We start from the raw sequence: 23,255 nt of genomic DNA on the forward strand, positions 1-23,255 counted from the left end.
GTCGTGGTGTACAAGGGTTAGAAAAACAATTTTTTGATACTTTTACAGTTTATTAATCCTCTCCAGAAAAATTTGCCTAATCACTGCACAACCTTTACTCCCTTGGCTTTTTGCCAACACCTACTTTGACCTTTGTAGTTCTCATGACTTTCTTGATTCTATTCTTGCATTCCTCTTGATATTTTCTTGAGGTCTTTGTCTTCTCATAGAGGCCATGTCTCACAAGTGTGTGTTTGGTCCATTATTCTTTGCTTAATCCAAGGAATCACAAATCATGCCAAAACCAGTTGTCTTGCTACCATTAAAATGGGCTCTGAGTCCAAATACAAAGATTTCATCCAGCGTGGTCTTGGGCATTTTGGCTGTTTTTTCCTGAACTTCTGTCACAGGTGTCATTGCCTTCCCAGGGTGAAGGACCTTGATAACCATTGTTGCCTCTAAATGAATGAGTTGGTCGGCTCGTAAAGGTGCCGTTCACATTGGCTGTGGATCCTCCTCAGCAGTTAAGGAGGAAAAAATAAAAGAACATTTTTTGAAGCCAGGAAGCTCCAGGCTTATATCCTAGCCTTCCTACATGAATCCATTAATGTGTATAAAGAGTGCTGGCCCATAGGCCTTCAGTATGTTTACTTTATTCTTTTGCTTTTCACATAAGTGTTTTTCACATACATATATCTGTTGTATAACTTTCCAAAGTTATTGATATATTAACTTTTGAGAGTTTGTTTTATTCAGTGAGAAGGATTATCTCACTGAATTCTCATAACAGTATTTGGGGTAGGTATGATGAGTATCCCCACTTTCCAGTCTAGAAGTTGGACTATGCACAAAGAGGATGTTGGTAAACATCCTCAAAGTCACAGAGCCTGTATTTGAATCTGACTCTGTTAATTCCTTTGTTCTACTACCTTCCAAGTAACTGCTTGATTTTTGTTTGTTTTTAAGAATATAACATTTTGCTATATTCTTTTAGACCAAGGTCGATAAAAATTTCAGAATTGAAAATTTTGAAGAACAGATTGAAATATTCAGAAGTATCATCCAAGAGAGGATATCAAATTTTAATGCAAATTTAGCAATAAAAGTTACACCTACTGAAGCAAATAAAAATGAAGCTGAGAAGTCTCAAGAAACAGTTTCTTCAAATCCTGGAAAATTCTGGAGTAGTCTTGGATTTTCCTATTTCAAAAATGAAACTTATCAACAATTATTCTCACATTCTTCCAAGAAGGTAAGATCAGGTACTTGACATAGAGAATATAGTGGGATGTATTTCAAACTAACCAAGCCCCCTGTTTAAGTATTTAGAGCAGATAAAGATCTTAAGAGAGAAAAATAAACCAAGATACATCAAATCTTCAAATATAGTGCTAGAACATCAGGAAGGAAAATACCAAGCAGAGAAAATTGATAGAGTCCCAGACAATAGTTAGTAAGTCACACATTTGGGGGTAGTGAATGAAGAATCTGTTCTAAAATAATTCAGTGCATACTTTTTGACTGAGATTGTGGTAATAAGCCATTCAAACTATACAATTATCATAATTACAATGAATAATTAAACTGAGAAATTCTGTTATTACAATGCCTTAGAACAATGACGATTTGCTTACTATAAAGTGTGTCTCTAAAGTAATGATGTTGTATAATTGTACACATTACACATAAAATTGGTCTGCTAACTTTGTAATCATACCTTTAATCTGAGATTTTAAAAATGTTTTTCTTTAATATTAAAGCTGGATTTCACTGTACTTTTCACCACCTTTGAGATAAATATAAAATATTCTTTAATATAACCAATATGATGCTGATAAAATGTTCATTCTTCCTTTTCGGATACCACAGTCACCTATTTTGACACCTTTCTCTCATGCAATTATTAGTAGTAGTACTAGTATATCACTTGTAGTATTTATACTACACTTAATTATGTACTTGCTTTGTATGGGTCTATAAATGGCCTCTACATTCACATGCATATGCACCCAAAGTGTATGGTTGGAAATCCTTTTAATCATTCAATAAATATTTAATTGTGGATTTACTAGCTGGCCATGCACTGTCATAAGTACTTAGAATTCTTCTGTGAATCAAACCAACAAAAGATTCATGTCCTCATGTAGCTAAAAGCTCAGCAGAGGGAGACAGCCAAAAACAATAAATATAATAACAAAGAAGAGAAACTATACATATTTAGAAAGTGATAAGTGCTGAGGGAAATCAGGAGTACCCAGCAGACAAAAGCCTTAAAAAGAAAGCTCAGTGCCGGCTTCATTAAGATGAGATCTGAGCAAAGATTTGAAGGAGAGGAAATCTCCATACAGATTTGGGATGATGTATTTGGAAGATGGAAATGCTAGAGACAAATCTCCAAGGTAGAAAAAAACCTGATGCAATAACCCAGTCATACTGAACCAGGGGGAGAAAAGATTAGATAAGTCACCTTGAATCAGATCACACAGGGCCTCTAAAGCCATTGTAAAAGGCAACTTTTTTCCTCTGAGGTCACTGGAGGGTTTCAGAATTGATCACTGACATTGTCTCTTACAGTTAAAGTGGGCTCTTGGTACTCCATTGAGACGAGAGTATGGGGTACTAAGAGCAAAAGCAAGGAGGCGTGTTACAGCTGCTGCCAGAATCCACTGGGAAACAATGGCAGCTCAGAGGGCCCGGTTACATTCAAACCCGACTCCAAGGTTTGGGGCCTGAGAAACTAGCAGGATGGAGGTGGTCATGGAGAACACGTCAGGTGGAAAAAGTTGAAAGGAAAACCAGAGTCCACTTTTATTTACATCTATTAGATGTTCAATTGGAGGTGCCAGGTAGGAAGTCGATGTCATGAGTCTGGAGTTTGGAATTTAAGAGTGGCTGACATGCAGATGGCACTATAAATCATAGGGCTTCATGAAAGCACCAACAGACTTAGAAGATCATGGCTATATTTGGGGGATTTCAATGGAAACAAATTTGGTAAAAAGAAGAGAAACCAGCAAAGGGAACTATGAAGTGATCAGTGTAATGCTCTAGAACCTGCCTACTCAATGTGGCCTGTGGCCCTGCGGCAGCTACACACCTGGGAGCTAGGACTTCAGACTCCACCCCAGATCAGGTATATCAGAACTGCATTGTAACAACATGCTGTAGATGACCTGCTCACCTTTTACAGTTTGAGAAGCACTGTCTTAAGATAAGAAAAGAAACTACTGAAGAGGAAAGAGTGAAGGCCTGTGTCAAATGTGCTAATATGTGAAAGATGAGGCTGGTGATCACTGGCCTTCAGTTTATGAAGGTCATTGACGACCTTGACAAGACAAGTTTTATCTCAGTGAAGGCAGCAGCCTGATTGAATAAGATTTAAGAGAAATTGAGAAGAAAGGAATCAGAAATAGAAAGTATAAAAATTTTGCAAGGAATATTGCTTTTAATAAAGGCAAGAAAATGGGTAGTACTGGTCAGGCAAGGGAGGTCAAGAGAATATTTTATTATTGTTTTAAGGTGAAGGAATAACAGCGTATTTAAGATGGAAGAGTATCAGCAGTCTTAAATGGAAATGATCTCAGACTTACCTTTGAAGTAAATTGAACCAAAGAACATCATGTCTTTCTGACTCCAAATCTTGGCATACTTCCTAGTTTTAGCAACAATAAAAAGGAATCCTAATACACTTTGTGCATCTTTGACTCTCCATTGAGAATTATCATGAAAACTGGAAGATGGAAAGTTCCTATGACTTTGTGATAATGTGGAGTAAGTTCCTATAAGATTCTTGTTAGGTGCTAACATGCCCACTGTCACCTAAAATTAAGTTATATGAACAACATGCTTGTAAAATACAGAAAGCTCAGTGTCATGGCACTATACAACAAGTTGTACCCTTAGAAAGAAGTAAATTATTTAAATGCCCTCATAATTACCATATGACAACCACACAACAGCAGGAGACTCTCAGAAGATCCATCTATGAAATCTGTTGATGGTTGTAGTTGAGTTTTGGCTGGAATGGGATAAAGCACTGAATCACATGGTTCACTGCCCCAGCTTTCTCTTGGGAGTTTAAAGCACCATCCCTGGCTCTGGGAACATTGAACTGAGTTGTTGAAATGAACTTAAGATTCATGTTTGAAAATATTGTCTCTCTTATATCTGTCACTGAAGTTTAAGAGGGCATAGTAGAAGAAGCAAGGTGACTGCAGACCTACATTTTAAAATATTGTCACAAACTATTTCTGTGATTTGGGGGAAATAACTTGATGTCTTTGGATTAGTTTCCTTGTCTGCAAAATAAGAAGGTTGAGTTTGATATATAATATCTACATTTCCTCCCATTGCTAATAGTTTTTAAGTCAACTTAGTGAGATATATCTCCCTTAGAATAAAATACAAAGATTTTTAAATGTATAGGTCCATGAATTTTGATTATTGTGTACATCTTTGTAACAATAAGAATATAGAACATGTATCTCCAAACAAGATACAGAGCATCTCCATCACTCTAAGAGAATTTCCTCATGACCATCACAGTTAATTCCCTCCCATCTGAAAGGCACCCCTGACCAGACTTCTCAGTTCTCGAATGTCACATAAATAGAATCATTCAGTATATATTTCCTTGTGTATGAATTTTTTCACTCAGCAAATTTTTGAGATTTATTTGTGTTGTTGCATCTATCAGTTATTTGTTCTTTTTGATTGCTGACTGGCATTCCATTAGGTGAATATACCAGAATTTGCTTGTCAACTTCTCTGTTGATGAACAGTTGAGCTATTTCCAATTTTAAGCGACAATGACTATTGGTGCTATGAAGTTCTTATGCAGGTCTTATTGTGGATCATATTTTCACTGATCTCAGGTGAGTGTTTGAGAGTAGAAATGCTGGTCATGGGTAGATGTTTATTTATCTTTATGAGAAACTGTCCAAGAGCTCTCCAAAGTGGCACTCTCATTTTACACTCTGACCAGGAATGTCTGAGACTTTTGTTGTTGTACATCCTCACCAACAATTGCTAGAGATGGTATTTTATGTTTAATTATTCTAGCATAACAAAGTGGTACCTCATGCTACAAGATTATTTTTCTGGAAATAAATTCTGTGATTTATTTGAAATAACAGTCTTAAAAGTCATCTTTCTCTTCTTTAACTGGGCTATAACATAGGAGAAACTGTTTCTGCACGTGAAAGGCATAGTTCACTTGGGCAGATTTTTGATGAGAAGTCGTGATGTCATGCTGACAACAACTTTTCTGGATGATATAAAAGCTCTGCCAACCACCTATGAAAAAGGAGAATATTTTGGATTTTTAGAAACCTATGGAACCCACTACAGCAGCTCTGGGTCTGTAGGAGGACTCTATGAACTCATATACGTTTTGGACAAAGCGTCCATGAATGAGAAAGGTATGCCTAGAATTAGAATTGTGACTACAAATGCTGTTTTGTCGAAACATTATTCTTTTTGCTAACCTCTTTTAATGGTTTTCCTGTTTTCTGTATGCAGTTATCCTGTATCCTTAGACTACAGAATCTAATCATCTGCTTTGAAAGAACTCTCATCTGCTCTGTGGCACATAAAATTACGAAAAGATGTACCAAATTGTATTAAAATTTCATAGATAAGCTGGGCACTGGTGGTTCACACCTATAATCCTTGCTACTTGGGAGGCTGAGATCAAGAAGATTTCTGTTCAAAATCAGCCCAGGCAAATGGTTGAAGAGAGCCTATCTCCAAAAAGCCAGAGCAAAATGTACTAAAAGTGTGGCTCAAGTGGTAGAGTGCCTGCTTTGCAAGCATGAAGCCCTGAGTTCAAATCCCAATCCTGCAAAAAATTCATATCTATTATATGGGGGCTCTGCTTTTAGTGAAATATTATTTAAAAGGTGAAAGAAGGTACAAGAAACATAATTTACATAGCATATTTCTTAATCATTCTGATTAGTCCAATTTATATGTGATGACTATCTTCCAAGTAGCTGGTGTCAGAAGGAAAATATTATTCTAAATTTTTTCATAGAAGGGAAGGAAGAAGTAATGTCATCAGATAAATCTAACATCTTAAAGTGAGGCTAGAAAATTAGTCTTATCTCATATGATGCTAGTTGTAATCAGATGGTGGTGGTTGAATTAGGTCTGTGTTGGAGAAGTTTCTGGTCACACGTGAAGTCATAGTTCATCATGAATGTGTACCCTAGGGACAAGAAAGGGTTTTGTGCTACCTATCGTCACCCTGACCTAAAGTTTCATGTAAGCCTTTTAAGATTAAAGTAGATGGACTGGGTGTAGTGGTGAACGCCTATAACCTCAGCTACTTGGTAGGCTGAGGCAAGAGGAATGCTTGAGTCCAGAAGTTCAAGACTAGCATGGGCAACATAGAGAGACTCCATCTCCTAAAAAATAAATAAATAAATAAAATAGTTGAACATGATGGTGCAGTCCTGTAATCAGAGCACTTGAGAGCCTAAAGCATGAAGAAGATTATGAGTCCCAGGCCAGCCTAGGCTACATAATGAGAACTTGTCTCAAATAAAACAAACAAGACTGGGCATGCTGATACACATCTGTAATCCCAGCTACTCTGGAGGTAGAGGCAGGAGGATTGCAGATTGAGGCCAGCTCAGGCAAAAGCACAAGACCCTATCTGAAAAACAAACTAAAAACTGAAAGGACTGGAGGTCTGACTCAAGTGGTAGACTGCTTACCTAGCAGGCACAAGCCCCTAAATTCAATCCCTAGTCCTGCTAAAAAAAGGTAAGTTCAAAGTGACCATGTTAATAAATTTTAATCACTTATTTTGTGAGTGATTATGACTAGATATGATATTTCTCAAGGAGGTGATAGATACCAGCATATCTCCTCCTCACCCTCACAATTGTTGGGTAAATTTTAGGCATGGATGTGTTGCAGTCAGTGTGCCAAGGTGTCACGTGAGTGTCAAGTGAAGGGGAGGATGTGATCGTGATCTTAAAGCCTGTCATTCTCCCCATAGTCAATAAATACTTTATGGGTGAAAAACTTGACAGGGCCAGAGCCAACTGCTCTTGGTGCCTCAGTCTGGATTTGAGTAGGTAAAATTTCTCCAGGGACGTGTGTTTGGTGTACTCTGTTGCACAGGGCTATATCCACCTGGCCTGTATTAGCCCCACCTGGCAGGCTGTATTAACAGAGATATTACATAGGGAGGAGCACAAGAGGACTCAAACTAGAAAGGAAAGCCTCAACAAGGGTGATCAAAACACAAAGAACACTTCAGGCCAAGAGTAGCTTTGATTCTTTAATTCTGGATGACACAGAGCTATCCAGTTAAGTCTACTTACCTTCTGGGCTTAGTAGACAAGGATTGTTAGGTCACCCCAAGTCTCTCTGAAAATGAAGTCATCTTTCTCACTTCTCCAGTGCCAACTTCTGAGGATCAAGTCATGTTCTCCACCTCAATTAGGAAGGTCTAGACATGGAAGGGCCCACTGCACAAGCAGAGAATCTAAGCCCTTTGGAGTCACCTATTTTTCACTCTCACTTCAGAAGCACAGTACTCATGATTCTTAACGATAAGGCTGGAAATCTAGAATTCTCTATTTCTGGCATTGTCTTCCATTTTTATCTTCTTCCCTTTTCATTGGGAATGCTACCTGATGATTCTTAATACCTGTGGGCGCACAAGAAGTATTTGTTGGATGAATAAATGCCTAATGCTTCTCAGATATCTACTTTTAAAACTCATTCTTTTTTGATAAAGCATTTTGGGTCCAGAATATTTGGGGGAAGTAGAGAAAGAGGGAGAAAGACAGAGAGATCAGAAATGATGAGAGCAAAAACTGAGAGAGTCAATGAGCTGCAGTCTGTACTAGTGACCCCTTAGAATGAACAAATGAATTGCTACATCCTATAAATCAAGCAATCAGATAATAAATGAGAGACTTTAAGAAAATATAAGAATTTTCCTTCGTAATAACTGGGTAGCTGTACACCCCAATGAGTTCACTTCCAAGATTCATGTATACTAAATAACATTCATAGGACCAAAACAAAGTTGTCATATACACAAGCCATTTGTCCAAGACTGTGAACTGCATCTTCTGAAGAAGATCAAAAGATGCTGATGCATTCCTTGAGCAAATTATAAAGCTAAAATAAAGAGGTGCTTATAGTTGTATAGCTCTGTCTTCAAAACCCAATTGACTCATTGCTATCTGGGCACTTAGCTATTAGCAGGTTACATAACTGCTCTGAGATTCTGTGTCCTCGTCTGTAAAATCAGGATAATAAGAAATGAGGATAATAGGATTAAATTAGCTAATGCATATAAAATGCTTAGAATGATGTCAGGTGTATAAGAATTCAGTACAAGTTAGGGATTATTGTCCCCTTGGCATTAGAGATAAAGGACTCTACTGTAACCGCCTTGTCTGGCTTATATCCTTTTTAATCAAATGGTAGATTTAATATACTGGTAAGTATATTAGTTACAAAATTGCAAAGCTGAATTTATTTCTGATGCTAATAGGCACTATTCTAATTGTTTTCAACTAAACACATAAAACAGGTGTTGAAATAAGTGACATAAAGAGATGCCTCGGGTATAATCTGGGTATATCTCTACATATCCCCAGAATCGCTGATGTAGCTGAAGTCAAAGGAGAAATTAATAAGACTAACTGCCTAAAGACAGGCGACGGTAGAACTGGTAAGTATGCCCTAGCTTATCAATTTAATAAAAGCAGGAGACAAGTGTCAAAGAGCACTACCCTCTCCCAATGAGCCTGTTTTATCGTCTACTCCCTTTATTTAGAAAAATTAAAGCTATATAAGAACTATTTTAAGCTGGGTATGGTGGCTTATGCCTGTAATCCCAGTATTTGGGAGGTGGAGTCAGGAGGATAGAGAGTGCAAGGCCAGACCAGGCTCCATAGGAAGATAAAAACAAAACAAACAAACAAAAAAGAAGTATTTTACCTTTCCAACTGTTTCTGAACTACAATCAACACAAGTCATGGACATATATTTATCAGTATTACTATTGTGTAGGTTGGTGGCACTCAGCTCTAAGGGCTGCCATTCATACCGTGCACACTGAAGATTTGTGTATTTATTATGGCAAGGGTAAGAAAGCTAAGCACAGATAGGAAAGTATCTTGAAAAGTTTCCTTCTGCCCCTAATTTAACCAGGTTTTCAATGGGCCAGTGGCAGTGCCAGGATCCATTAATAAAGGAGAAAGTCAAAGCAATCTCCCCCAGCTAAACCTTACACTTGACTTGATAGCCCCTGTCTTTCCTTGACACAAAACTATTGCATAAGCTTTTTAAAATTGCAAATATCGCTGGGTGCCAGTGGCTCATACCTCTAATCCTAGCTACCCAGGAGGCAGAGATCAAGAGGATTACAGTTTGAAGCCAGCCAGGGGAAATAGTTCTAGAGGCCCTATCTTGAAAAGTCCATCACAAAAAAGGACCGCTGGAATGCCTCAAAGTGTAGGCCCTGAGTTCAAACCCCAGCACCACAAACAAAATATATAAATATCACTTTGAGGGTTAATCATTAGGATATTTACAGTCATGGGAAAGTGTTAGCATTCCCTATTTTTACTCTAATCAGAAATAACTAAGAATGTTTTTTTTAAATACAAAATGCTTAAGACTCATCTTCAAAGAGTCAGATGTGGTGAGGAGGTTAAAATCTGATTTTTTTTAAAGCATATCAACCTCTAACTTAATGCTTTGATGGAGAGCCAGCCACTAATAAAGTGCCATCATGTCTATACTTGACCACCAAGTTAATTGTATAATCATGGGCTGATCAATTCACCTCTCTAATTTCAGGTTTCTAATACATAAAAATGAAGAAGGATAAACAAAACCATCTTTAAATTTTCAGTTCTTCACAAATCTAAAAGACTTGCAAAACATTTTAAAGTAGCTCAGTTTGGGTAGGATATTGGGGTGGGAAAAAATTATACTTTTGGATTCTGATCTTTCCATAATGCTAAAATAATTTAAATCAAATCTATAGAAAATATAATTATGAAGTAAGTCTGCAACAAAAACATATAGGTACCCAAAGTCATGCTAAGTTCCCATGTGTATTCATTTGATAAACTGTGAATTATCAATGAATCTAGATTACTTGTTCTATTTTTTTTTTTTCTTTTTGAGACAGCATCTCCCTATGTATCTTAGGCTGATCTCAAACTCTCAATCCTCCCGCCCCAGCCTCCTAAATGCTGGGATTACAAGTGTGTGCCAACCCACCTGGCTTCATTGTACCATTTTTAATTTAAAACAGAAAGACAATTGAAATCTACAGTTGACTATGAAGAAAAATTGCCCTTACAGATTTTGTGGGGAAATTAAATAAGTGATATTTATAATTAAAATTCAATGAACACACTGAACTGTACTAAAAGGGCTAATACATGTATATCAAATGTTGTCTTGATAACTGACCAAAGAATTACAGATGTTTCTCTTTATTTAAGTCTTCCTTCTCTTCTCAGTAAACATCACCCGTGATAGCTTCATAGATGATGTTATTTCACTCATTAGAGGAGGAACCAGAAAATATGCATTTGAACTAAAACAAAAGCTTCTCAAAGAATCCAAGGCAATTGACGTGACTGACTTTGTAAATTGGGCCTCTTCTTTAGGCGATGCTCCAGTGCTCATTGGACAAAAGGTAAAGAATGTTTATTTTCAAGTAGACCATGTCATTTTCATATAAGATGTCACCATTGGTTCAGACCAAGAGTAAATTTCACCTGAAAGAGATGTGATCATTCAAATACATTGTTTATATATGGAGCCTATTGTACAGATTGGTACAAAACAGTACCCAAGAATGGTTAGTTCTCTTTCTTCTGCCCTTGGTGGCCCCTTGCCTCCTCTGGGAATCACATGATCACTTCCAACATGGGAGCACTTCATTTCTTAAGGAGGAATGTTCACAAGGTTTCTATGGAAATAAGAACAAAATAAGCAATTCTTATGGTCAGGGAATTCTTTCTTTCTTCCTTTTCCTTTTCTTTTAGTTTTCCTTTGAGATGAAGTCATGTTGTATTGCCTCAGTCTCAAACTCTTGGGTTTAAATGACCCACAGAGTTGGAGAAAATATTTGCCAACTATACATCAGACAAAGGACTGATAACCAGAATATACAGGGAACTTAAAAAACTAAATTCTCCCAAAACTAATGAACCAATAAAGAAATGGGCATGTGAACTAAACAGAACTTTCTCAAAAGAAGAAATTCAAATGGCCAGAAAACACATGAAAAAATGCTCACCATCTCTAGCAATAAAGGAAATGCAAATTAAAACCACGCTAAGATTCCACCTCACCCCTGTTAGAATAGCCATCATCAGCAACACCACCAACAACAGGTGTGGAACCCTCTTACACTGTTGGTGGGAATGTAGACTAGTACAACCACTCTGGAAAAAAATTTGGAGGCTACTTAAAAAGCTAGACATCGAGCTACCATTTGATCCAGCAATACCACTCTTGGGGATATACCCAAAAGACTGTTACTCCAGAGGCACCTGCACATCCATGTTTATTGCGGCACTATTCACAATAGCCAAGTTATGGAAACAGCCAAGATGCCCCAGCACTGACGAATGGATTAAGAAAATGTGGTATCTATACACAATGGAATTTTATGCAGCCATGAAGAAGAACGAAATGTTATCATTCGCTGGTAAATGGATGGAATTGGAGAACATCATTCTGAGTGAGGTTAGCCTGGCCCAAAAGACCAAAAATCATATGTTCTCCCTCATATGTGGACATTAGATCAAGGGCAAACACAACAAGGGGATTGGACTATGAGCACATGATAAAAGCGAGAGCACACAAGGGAGGGGTGAGGATAGGTAAGACACCTAAAAAACTAGCTAGCATTTGTTGCCCTTAACGCAGAGAAACTAAAGCAGATACCTTAAAAGCAACTGAGGCCAATAGGAAAAGGGGAACAGGTACTAGAGAAAAAGTGAGATCAAAAAGAATTAACCTAGAAGGTAACACCCACGCACAGGAAATCAATGTGAGTCAATGCCCTGTATAGCTATCCTTATCTCAACCAGCAAAAACCCTTGTTCCTTCCTATTATTGCTTATACTCTCTCTACAACAAAATTAGAAATAAGGGCAAAATAGTTTCTGCTGGGTTTTAGGGGGGGAGAGGGAGGGGGCGGAGTGGGTGGTAAGGGAGGGGGTGGGGGCAGGGGGAAGAAATGAACCAAGCCTTGTATGCACATATGAATAATAAAAAAAAAATGACCCTCTCATCTCAGGCCCTGAGTAATTGGGACTATAGGTATACCCTTTTCTATCTTAACTGTAACAATCTTTCATTTATAAACTCTTCGGGAGTTTGCAGTATTGCACTTATTCCTGAGGGGGGAATATTGTATTATAATTATTAAGGTAAAAGTACTATCGTTATTTAGCCTCTTCTTTCTCTCCCCAAACTAACTTTAAAGAGCATGTGTTTTTCTTTACTTCTTCTTTTGTTCCTAATATTATTAGAAAATGGTTTTTCTACTTCCTTTTTTAGCTTTCAGTTTTCCATGAAGTTTTCATAATTTTTCTTTCCTTACGCCAAGTTTATCTTTGCCCACTACTTTAGTCTGATAAGTCGAGTTTCTGAAATGTTGTCATTTTTGACAGTACTGGTTATTGGAGAATTTTATCTCCTCAGTCTATCTAAAGAATGTGTGAGCCACTAAAATGATCTCATTTATTTGAAGGAAGAACTCAGAAACTGAAAGATTGCAATCACTTCTCCCTTTAGGTTAGAAATACAGCCATTTGTAAATGTGTAAATGCATCTACAAGACTTCAAACACTTTTTCTCAAAATAGGACACATCGGAAGAAAAATAGCCAAATTAACATATCTGTTTAAAAAATAAAATCAGAAGAAACTCCTTTTAGTTTAAACCTTATTTAAATTCATTGTCTTGGACTCAATAAACTAAATCTATGTTGGAAGTTTTAAAATAGGAAAGAATTGGTGACTCAAGTAAACGTTTATATACAGATGGACATCTAAAGAAATTTATTTTCTCATCTCTACTTAAAGAAATGACAGCATTAGTTAGTAACCCATGAGCCACTTTTTAAACATATTTTCTTTTGGAGCAAGTTCAGAAAACAATAAATTTTTACAGTTTTTATTGAGGCTGTGTGGCTTTTAAATCTTTGAATAGATATAAGATATGTTTGACCTTGAAATAGATTCCAAGTCATCTTACCCTTATCAATCTAGTAGAGGTGGTCCTTGAGTAATTGGTTACTATTCCCAGCAGGTAATTACACAATCTATAGTCACTCATTCATTCTTTGGTAAGTTGAAGCATTCTCTTATCTACCATTGACATGTTCAAACACTAGGGATGTTCCTAATATTAAAATTATCAGTCCTCCTACTTAATTATTTAAAGAATCTCCTTACTACCCTAAACTTTTAACTGGTTTATATCTAATCCTCTATAGAAAATTAAGTCAGTGACCTACATATTTATGCTGCAAGGTTCATCTTGGAGAAACAACCTGGAAGTTATATTACTCTAAGCAAAAGGCTGTATAAGTATAATCTGGGATTTTCTAAGCAAAATACTTGGTGATGATGTATATATTTTCTATACTGAAGTTGCTATAACAAAGCTATATCAAGAAGAACCTGTGATCTTCAATCTCCCATTGTCTTGCTCCATGCTAAGAATTTTTCCTTGGCCTCTCTCTGCCCATGCAGAGGACACAGGCTGGTCCACCTTTTCAGAGTTTACTTTTGTCATAGTTTTCAACTTTCATCAAATCATATTAATACTATCGCCAGCTTACCTGACTGCTAACACCAATGTTCTACATTTTGTCTCAACAAAATAACCAAGCTTTGGTTTCTTCTTAAACCAACTGCTACAAACTAGTCATCAAAATGTCAACTGACATTTATTATAGATTGCCCAGGAAATATAAAACTTATGATTGCCTGTAGAACAACAGCAGCAAAATCAATATAGCTACAAGCTGGTGTTTTGGCTTCCTGTAAAGTTTTGTTTTGACATTGTAGAAACAAAATTATGTAGTCCACTGCTTTATTTCCCAGGAAGATGTTATATAGTACCATGTCTTCTTTATGAGAACTCACAGGAAATATTGCCTTTAATCTCATTTTGTTTCTCTTAGAAATCAGGTGGGTTTTCTTATATACATATAATTACTAAAATCAGTTGTGTCTTACTCAGTGCACTAGAAGATTTGGCCAAATTTGTGACATACCTGGTACAAATTGGTAGATCTTTCTGGCATAAATTCTATTCATCCGTATTGTTTTTGGCTTCATCTTGCCTTTTCTTTTCTCAGCTATTCTTTTCCCTTTTTCCTCAGCTGCCCTTATCTGTATATACGATAATCTACATTGTGGACAATCCACATGATGAATGAATTAACTAATTTACCTTTTTTGCTCTGTTGTATAATTCTTAGCAACAAACACTGTATATTAAAAAACATCAGAGTTTTAGAGGGCTGTATACCAGTGTTCTGTAAGTAACCACCATGACACAGTGAAAATCATTTCAAACTCTCTTGCAGAGGGATAAAATGACATTCAACCAGGAAACTATATTCAATGCATATAGCATCGAATGATGTCTGAAAAAAATCTTAATGTACTTAATATCAAACTATGTTGTCAGCTTATTTGTGTTTTAACAAATTTCATAATAGATTATATCCACAGAAAATCTATCTACAAGTGGTAGAAACATAAAAGAGTTAGCTGGCATAGCAGAAAAATTCAAAACAGTTTTTCTTACTTAATAGAAGGCCAAAGTTCATGAGAAAAAGAGGTGGCTCTGCAGAAAACTTCAAAAAATGCATTTTAATTGCCTTTTGTCTGCTTGTGGGATTTCTGTCTCCAGGGCTTGAGCCTTCTGTGAAACTGTGGCTATTTGTGTGTCCTTCATCTTTATCTCTTTGAATACTGTTTATACATTTTATCCAAATTGTGTTTCCTCAGTAATCTTCTATTCCTGTATCTTAGATTATCAGTCCTTGACTTTTCTTTGAAGGGTAAAACAAGATAAATTTCTTTTCCCAAAAAATCAAAATAGCTCTGCCACAGGCTTATGCTGTTTTTGCCAATGTGGCAGGATTGGAAAGAGGTTTCTCCCAAACAAATACTCCATAGTTGACATCAGAATCTGGTACACTATTTCATGAAGACCGTTGTGTTAACTCTGTAGTTCTTGACATGCTCTGCATATGAACCTATTCCCACTAAAATTATTGCAATTATCTTCTTCAGCTTAAGGTTTCTCACTCTTGCAATGGCATTTTTGACAACAGATGTCATCTTTTATTTTTTTATTTTGAAATCTGACCTCCAAGATAGCACACATCATGGCAAGTTTTGGCCACTAATATAGTCTTACAAGCCAACATCATATATCTGGCAATGAAAAGGATTCAAAAAGCTTTTGTTGAATTCATGAAGAAACAATTACATAAAAAGCACTTTACAAGATCCTCAGTAGAAAAAGATCTAAAATTGAATATTTTGCTTTCTTGCAGTTATCTCCTATATATAATCTGGTTCCTGTGAAAATAAAAGATGCACACCTGAAGAAACAAAATTTGGAAAGAGCCATTGGAGAGTACGTTGATGAATTCAGCATTAAAAAATGCTACCCATGCCAAAATGGAGGCACAGTGATTCTGCTGGATGGAAAGTGCTTATGTTCTTGCCCATTCGCATTTCAGGGTCTTGCCTGTGAAATCAGAAAGCACAAACTGCATCAAGGTGAGAACTACTTTTTCTGCTGTTGATAAGGACAGAAATATTCACTTTAGGGTTTTTTAATATAAAAATGACTTCAGAAATTAATTTGTAGTAAACCTCTAGATTCCCATATAAATAAAAAATTGAGTGAACAGTGCAAATGGACAAATCAACCTTTTTTGCATCATTTTAATATCTTCCATTCTTGGATACTTAACCAGAAGTTTAAAAAAGCAAATTGTAGCTATTGTAGTATTTTTGAATTGCAAAAGTATTTATATTAAAAGTTTACAGGGATATAACAACTCTCTTGCTACTAACCATCTAGAATAATAAATGCCAAATATATATCAAGTAGACTTTACATGTATATATTATGTACTGTGTGCATAAATATACAAAGCAGTAGACTTAAGCATAGATATTTCAGAATTATTTTTTAAGAAAAACAATGTTATACTTAGCAGTGCCTTTTTGCATCACCTCCTTTCTCCTGAAAAAAAAAAAAACTGTAAAGCCCTGTTGCCATTCTTCTGCTTGTAAAGTGACACTTGTAAAATCAGTCACTTTCTTTAAATTGGTGTGGATTCTTCCAGTACACATTTTTCTACTTGTACTATGTATGTACCAATTAAAATTTTTGATATTGTTGTGTATGTTTTTAAACTTTACATAAATGATGCTGGGTTTTCATTTTGCATCTTTAACTGTAGTAAATATGTTGAAGAAAACAGATTCTGCATTGCATTTTAAAGCTAATTACCTGGAATCATATAATTTTATTTTTATTCTTTATATAGAGGGATGACTTTAGCTATCTAATACCAAGAGTGTCTTCTTTGTCTTTCATGCTGGTAGAACTAATTAGAACCCTAACAGATAAATGAAATTGTTATCATTATTATTAGCCCAAGTGTTAGTCACCACAAGACTAGCTAATGCAATCAGGTTTCTATGGCAATCACAACTCACATTGCTTTATTAAACAAACACAATTCCCTGTAACAAAATTCCTAAAACAATTATGTTGCTTCCTAAAACAAAGATTCACAGCCTCAAATTATCCAATCACAAGTTCATCTCTTACAATCAAAGTTTTAATGTCTTTTGTAAACATGCTTAGAAACCCATTGATAAAGTGACAGAGCATATTAGGGTTTAATTTAACGTTTTAAGATTATTGATTTATAGAAGATGTATGAACGTGTTAATCCAGTGCTTTGCATTCTCAGGGGCACTGATACTGTCTAAAAACCACTGTCATTTGGTGCTTGAGTTTTCTGTCTTCTATCTACTTCTCTCTATGTGGAATATTCTGCTACTTTCTTTGTAATTTATTCTGTTTTAGAGCCTAATTTTCCAATTCTTTTTCACAACTGTCTAACTAATTTTTGAGAATTTTTTAAAAATATTTTTTCTAAAGTTTCTATTTGGTTCTCTTTTAAGTGTTTTGTTTTTGTTTCACTTTGTAAACCTATTGGATTATTTTCTTACTTTAATCTCCATTTATTGGTGTATATTAAATTGCACATTGTAAGAGGATTCATATTGGCATTTCCATACATGCACATAATATGCCTGGATCATGTCCACCCCCCATTATCTTTTCAAACATTTAAGTGTAGTCCAATGGAAATCGCTTTCAGGGTGGTCCAGTATATATAGTCTCTATAGTGCAATTCTCTGACAAGTCTACCAACTCACTCTCAACACAGTTTTTCTTCCTTTAGTTCTTAGTGACTTTCCATTACAGGGCTAGGGATTGATGGAAATTATTTCAAGTGGGAATCCTGTCCTCTGTGGGTAATGAAGATGTTTCTAGCATTAGTTTGCTTCTTAGGAGGTCCTGCTATTTTCATCAGTGTTATACCACTTTCAATATAAATTTCTTGGCTGAAAGTCTACCTTTTGTGTTCCTAGATAAAGAAAATGAACAATAAATAACATTTTACTAGGTCAGTAGTATCTTCTAGTTGACTTTCCATACCTAACCCAGGATGGTCCACCAGTTCCTTGCTGAGGAACTAAACTGTGGTGAAATCTTTCTTGCTGAATTTTTCCCAAAAGGCAGCTCTTCCCAGGCATCCATTTTTCTGTGGAATGTTCAGTTCAAGCTTCCCACTTAAATTGGGCCTGCCCTTCTCATGTGATTGAAACCTCGAACGCATTTTCCTTCTCCATACCATTTACTTAGCTTAGAATGTTCTCCTCTCTCAACACAATCTTCCTCTCCTGTGGTGTCCACTCCTGTTAGAACAATGACTTTTTTTATTATTAGCTTCTTCAAAAATTTTAGCTTCTTTAAAAATTTTTAAAAGCGTCTGGGTGTGGTAGCACACACCTATAATCACAGCATTTGGGATTCTGAGCTTGAGGAAAACTGGGGTGTATAGGAGACTGCTTCAAAAAAAAAAAAGCAAAAGTTTCCACTTCAAGCTAATTAAACTACAACTTCTATGGTGGGTCCTGGGCATGTTTCTTGTTTTATTTCTTTCTTTCCTTTTTTTCAAATCCACTGATTATTCTAATTTATAACCAAAGTGAAAAAACAAAAAAAAACTTCTCTTCTGAGCCCAAGCCAATTAGTATCTCCAAAGAAAACTCTTCCAATTTCTCTCAGAATCAGGTCTGTATTCCTACTCCCTGAACACATTTTCCTGCTCTATTCTCACACTCTTTACATTAGCTCCCTTACATAAGGTGAAGAGCCTCCTAGACTTTGGAAATGTGCCTGATACTTGTGTCTTGCCATCATTCTAGTTCCAGCACCTAGGCAGTATGGCACACCATCGTACAGCAGGATGAGGGGATGAATACACGGACGGGTATATGAATCCAAAGCTGAAGTCCTATTAATCATTAAGATTTGATCACCTTTTGTTTTCCTCTAGGATTGCCAATCTCTCTCCCCTATAAAAATAAGCGGAGCTATGGGTTTTCTTGGGCTCACACAGAAAGAAAATAACAACAGAAATGTCCAAGTTAAAACCCTGCTCATGGAGATCATTTTTGCTGCCAAGTGAAAGCAACATGTTTCATGAAAATCTGGCCAGTCTCTGAAGTCTTCTCTCTGTTTTGGGTCTACAATGGTCCCCCTCCCCCTTAAACTACTCTAATGTTTCCATTTTTTTATTCCCTAATGAAGAGTCGGCAGTGAAATATGCCAGGACTGCTTTTTCCCACAGGCAATGCCAATCTCTTGCTAATAAAACAAAAATTAAATTAAAAACAGAATGTTGGTTTAAAAGACTTTAAAGTAATTGCCAGAGTGTTTTGTGTGATTAATATATTGCTCCAGTTCCATTCCCAGGTCTGTGCCATGCAATTTAGCTCTTGTTTATGTAGTCATTTCACTCGGTTATTCGTTTATATGTGCATTCATTCATTTGGCAAACCCCGAACACCTACCACATGCCCAGCACTCCGCTCCATTAGTCTTAGCTGTGCAACTTAACTCTACTTGTCCAGGGGAAAACATGCGACAGTTCTAACTAAAAATTGTTATGTTGAATCATGTGAGATTGCCTCTGTTTTATAAACAAAACAAAAACCACCCAGCAATATAATATCTTCTAATTTAATACCTGCCCTTATGAGTGGGCTACCTATCTAAAAAGCTGATTAAAATCAGTTAGACTGTCTTTATAAATATGGTTAGTATTTTTTTCAATTCACAGAAAAAAATCTGAAGAATATAAATGATTGCCAAAGTATCACAGTAAATAAATTAATCATGGAAAAATAATTTCAAAAGCAAAATTTTAAAAATAATTTTCAAGTTTTTTAATAGCAAATAAAAAGGTTATTGGATATGAAATGCATATTAAGTGTGCCATGGGGATAGTGCTCTAAAAATAAAAGTTCCAGGCCCTTCAGGATCTTAAATTTACCCAGAGAGCTTAAAAGAAGTCCTATCCCCTGCCTCCCAAACACTGATTTAATCAGAAAGAATTGGATTTATTAAGTGCATATAAATGCTGAACTCTGCTCTTAAACAATCCACCATTGATAGAATTTTTAATATGGGAGCCTCTGGATCAAGAGGGAGTTACTAGCATAATTTCTGAGAATTTATTCTGCTCTTATTAATTACAAATGTCAAACAGAAAGAGCAGAGATTTGACCAGACCCCCAAGGGCCAGCTTAGTGATTTATTAAAGTCCTTTCTACTGGTAATGGTAGGGATAGTAGAGGTTCATTTTACACACACATACTGTAGTGCTGAGGATTAAGCCCAGGGCATTCTGCCCTTATGCTAGGTGAGCGCTCTACCACTGATCTACATATCCATTCCCAGGTTCATTATTGATGGCACGCACAGTCCTCCAGCTTCTTACCAAAAGTGGCATATCTGATAGAGCATTTTTCCAGCAGGGTGCGCCATTGAGATGCCAGAAACTACCCAAAAGTGATCAGTACAATGAAGAAAGTCTCTAGGTTTAACATGAGGGAGGATCACTAGAAATTGGGAGACATGAGGACCCCCTGGCAGCCAGGCATCCCATGTCTCTCTCTGGATTGTTGTTTGGAGAAGGGAGATGTAGCTTAGTCTGGGCAGATGGAGTACAATGTAACTGTCTCCATCCTACATGTTCTCTGAAGGGGTACACTACCAATTTAGGGAAAGGAGCATGTGTGAACAATAGTCCTCTGAAGTGCGTGCCACACATTTGAAACAATTCTATTGAACCACTATTAAAAGGAATCATTATCTAAAGGACCCAGAGAAGCTAAATGTGTATTCATATTCCCTAAAGCTTTTTATATTTTTATGTATGCATTTATCTTCTAAGTCTAGCTTTCACACATGAGGGAAAACATGTGACCTTTGTCCTTCTGGACCTGTCTTACTTTTCTTAACTCAAGCCCCTTTTGTAAAAGCATTAATTCCTTCCATGAGGGCTCTCCTGTCATGACCTCGTCATCTCACATAGCCCTTCATCTTAACACCATCACATTCTGGATTAGGTTTCAATATGTGAATTTATGGATAAAACAATCATTCATGACACAACAAGGAGTTCTATTTTCATTGTGGCAAGATACATAAAATAAAATTTACTATTTTCTATGTGGGTATTGGTACACAACTGTAATCCTAGCCCTCAAGAGGCTGAGGAAGGAGGATCACAAGTTTGATGCCAGTCTGAGATGCACAGCAAGACTCCCATCTCAAAAAAAAATTTATCTATAGATCTCCAGCACCGCTGCATGTGTATATATATAACAATTAAAGCATTTTAAAGTGTAAAGTTCAGTGGCAGTAAATACATTTACATTGTTGAGCAACCATCTCCAGAACATTTTCCTCATCTCAAACTGAAAACCTATACCTTTTAAGCAATAATTTCTTATTCTTCACCATACCAGCCCCAGTTACCATCATTCTATTTTCTGTTTCTATGAATTTGCCTATTTGAGGCATCTTGTATAAGTGGAACCATAGAACTTTTGTCCTTTCATGTCCGACTTATTTCATTTAGTATAATGTATCAAGGTTCATCTATAGGTTCACCTATATAATAGCATATATCAGAATCTAATTGCCTTTTGAGGCCAAATAATAAGCCACATTTTGTTTTCCACTGATCCACGGATAGATATTGTGTTGCTTTCACCTTTTGAATAATGTCACCCTTACAATGGATGCGTAATTATCTCTTCAGGTCCCTGCTTTTAGTTTCATTTGGTATATATCCACAAGTGAAGTTGCTGGATCATATGTTAACCTATGTTTAATTTGTTGAGGAACACCATAGTGTTTTAACAGCAATTGTATCATTTTATGTTCTCCCCAGTAATGCCCACGGGTTCCAATTTCTTCACATCCTAGTCAATACTTGTTATTTTCTATTTTTATTTTTCATAATAACCATCCTAAATGGTGTGAAGTGGCATCTCAATATGGTGCTAATTTGAATTTTCCTAATGATTAGTGAGGTTGAGCATATTTTGACGGGCATATTGACCATTTGTATGACTTCATTGGAAAAACACATGGTCAAGTCCTTTGCCTGTTCTTGAATCAGGTAGCTTGTTGTAGGCCTGTTGTTTAGCTGTAGGTCTTTATATGCCCTAGAAACTAATCTCTCATCAGATATATGATTTGCAAATGTTTTCTCCGATTTTTGATACTGTCCTTTGATACATAAACAGGTTTTAATATTGATGAAGTCCAATTTCTCTATTTCTTCATTGGTGCCTGGGATATTGATGAATCATACCCAAATGTCAACTTTCTAAAACTTTTTCTCAAAGTTTTCTTTTAAAAGAGTCATAGTTTTATTCTTACGTTTAGACTTTTGATATATTTTAATTTTGATCTGTTGTAGTGTAAGAATCCAATTCATTTTTTGCATATGGATATCAAGCCTTTCCAGCATCATTCATTGATCAATGATTTTTTAAGCCATGTGGTACCTTGCCGAAGTCAATCAACCTGTAATGGAGAAGGGAAAAGAGAGTCAGAATTATCTTGACTGGTTTGGCAAATTACATTCTGACAAATTTGCTTCCAGAGTCACATTATAGGTACTCTTAGTTCTCTAGTAGCCTTATTAAGTAGCAGCATTAAGTTCCAAAATGTGCCAAATAATTAAAAATAGAAACACTCCTGTTTTTCTGACCACAAGAAAGATTATCAGTAAGTTACACCCATATTGAATAATTTTATATTAGTTCAGATAACTTTTATAGAGAAAGACTTCCTGCCTGTCAAATCCCAAATCTAGCAAGAGTTAAAAATAAAAGAGCAAGTTTAAATAACCTTTCAAATGGTGGTTCTATAGTACAGAGACAGGGAAAAAAGTATGCAAAAGTGTAAACCTTTTCAACATTTATCCTGCATTGAAATGAAACTATTCTTATTTTCTATTTTTATTTTAAAAACAGGCAGTGAGACAAGGGAAAAGGTTGGGAAATGGTACATTGACAATTTTATCCTATTACCTTCAATGAATCTGATAAATCCCAAGTTACATCTGTTTACTTCTAAACTGTCTGGCCTGACCTTCCTATTGGAAAGGAAACTGGGAAGGAAGGAAACAGGGAAGGAAGGAAGAGAGGGAGGAAAGGATAAGAACAGAAAGAGTAAGAGAAAAATCCACTTTTCATGTGGAACCTTTGGTTTTTTTAGTCATTTTTAAGGGCAAATAATCACTAGCAAATTGTCAAGAGCAATAACAAGTCCTTTGAAGGTCTGCGTAAGTTAAATTAATTCTTGGAGACTCAGTAAAATAAAAGGTTTTTGCTTGGATTCTGCCTCTGAGAAGAATATATGGACTGGAGAAATAGGAAACTGAGAAGAAAATAAACACAGTTCACTTCTGGATTCTAAAAGGCTTCTTAACGTCTACACTGTTTTTCTACTGTCCCAGTTTAGCAGTTCTTTTAAAGCTTAGTAAACATTTTCCTGGGTGGAAATTAAAAAGACAATTGTTCCCTGTTCTTCTTGACTTCAAATACAGTTTGCTCATCCTATTT

At 36.1% G+C, this 23,255-nt stretch overlaps 1 protein-coding gene and 1 pseudogene across 1 annotated transcript in view; one reads left to right on the forward strand and one right to left on the reverse strand.

Annotated features, from left to right (window-relative positions):
* The window catches only part of C9 (complement C9), a 50,899-nt gene extending 31,877 nt beyond the window's left edge, over nucleotides 1–19,022 (forward strand). The window contains exons 6-11 of the mRNA XM_074077561.1: nucleotides 974–1,231; nucleotides 5,159–5,399; nucleotides 8,540–8,680; nucleotides 10,488–10,666; nucleotides 15,566–15,794; nucleotides 18,665–19,022. Of these exons, the coding sequence (XP_073933662.1) occupies nucleotides 974–1,231; nucleotides 5,159–5,399; nucleotides 8,540–8,680; nucleotides 10,488–10,666; nucleotides 15,566–15,794; nucleotides 18,665–18,738 (1,122 nt within the window). The 3' untranslated portion in view covers nucleotides 18,739–19,022. The remainder of the gene's footprint in view (nucleotides 1–973; nucleotides 1,232–5,158; nucleotides 5,400–8,539; nucleotides 8,681–10,487; nucleotides 10,667–15,565; nucleotides 15,795–18,664) is intronic.
* LOC141424210 (small ribosomal subunit protein eS24-like) lies at nucleotides 95–429 on the reverse strand (annotated as a pseudogene).
* Nucleotides 19,023–23,255: the final 4,233 nt, after the last annotated feature.

Source organism: Castor canadensis, chromosome 6, assembly GCF_047511655.1.
Source record: "Castor canadensis chromosome 6, mCasCan1.hap1v2, whole genome shotgun sequence".
Classification (NCBI taxonomy): Eukaryota; Metazoa; Chordata; class Mammalia; order Rodentia; family Castoridae; genus Castor; species Castor canadensis.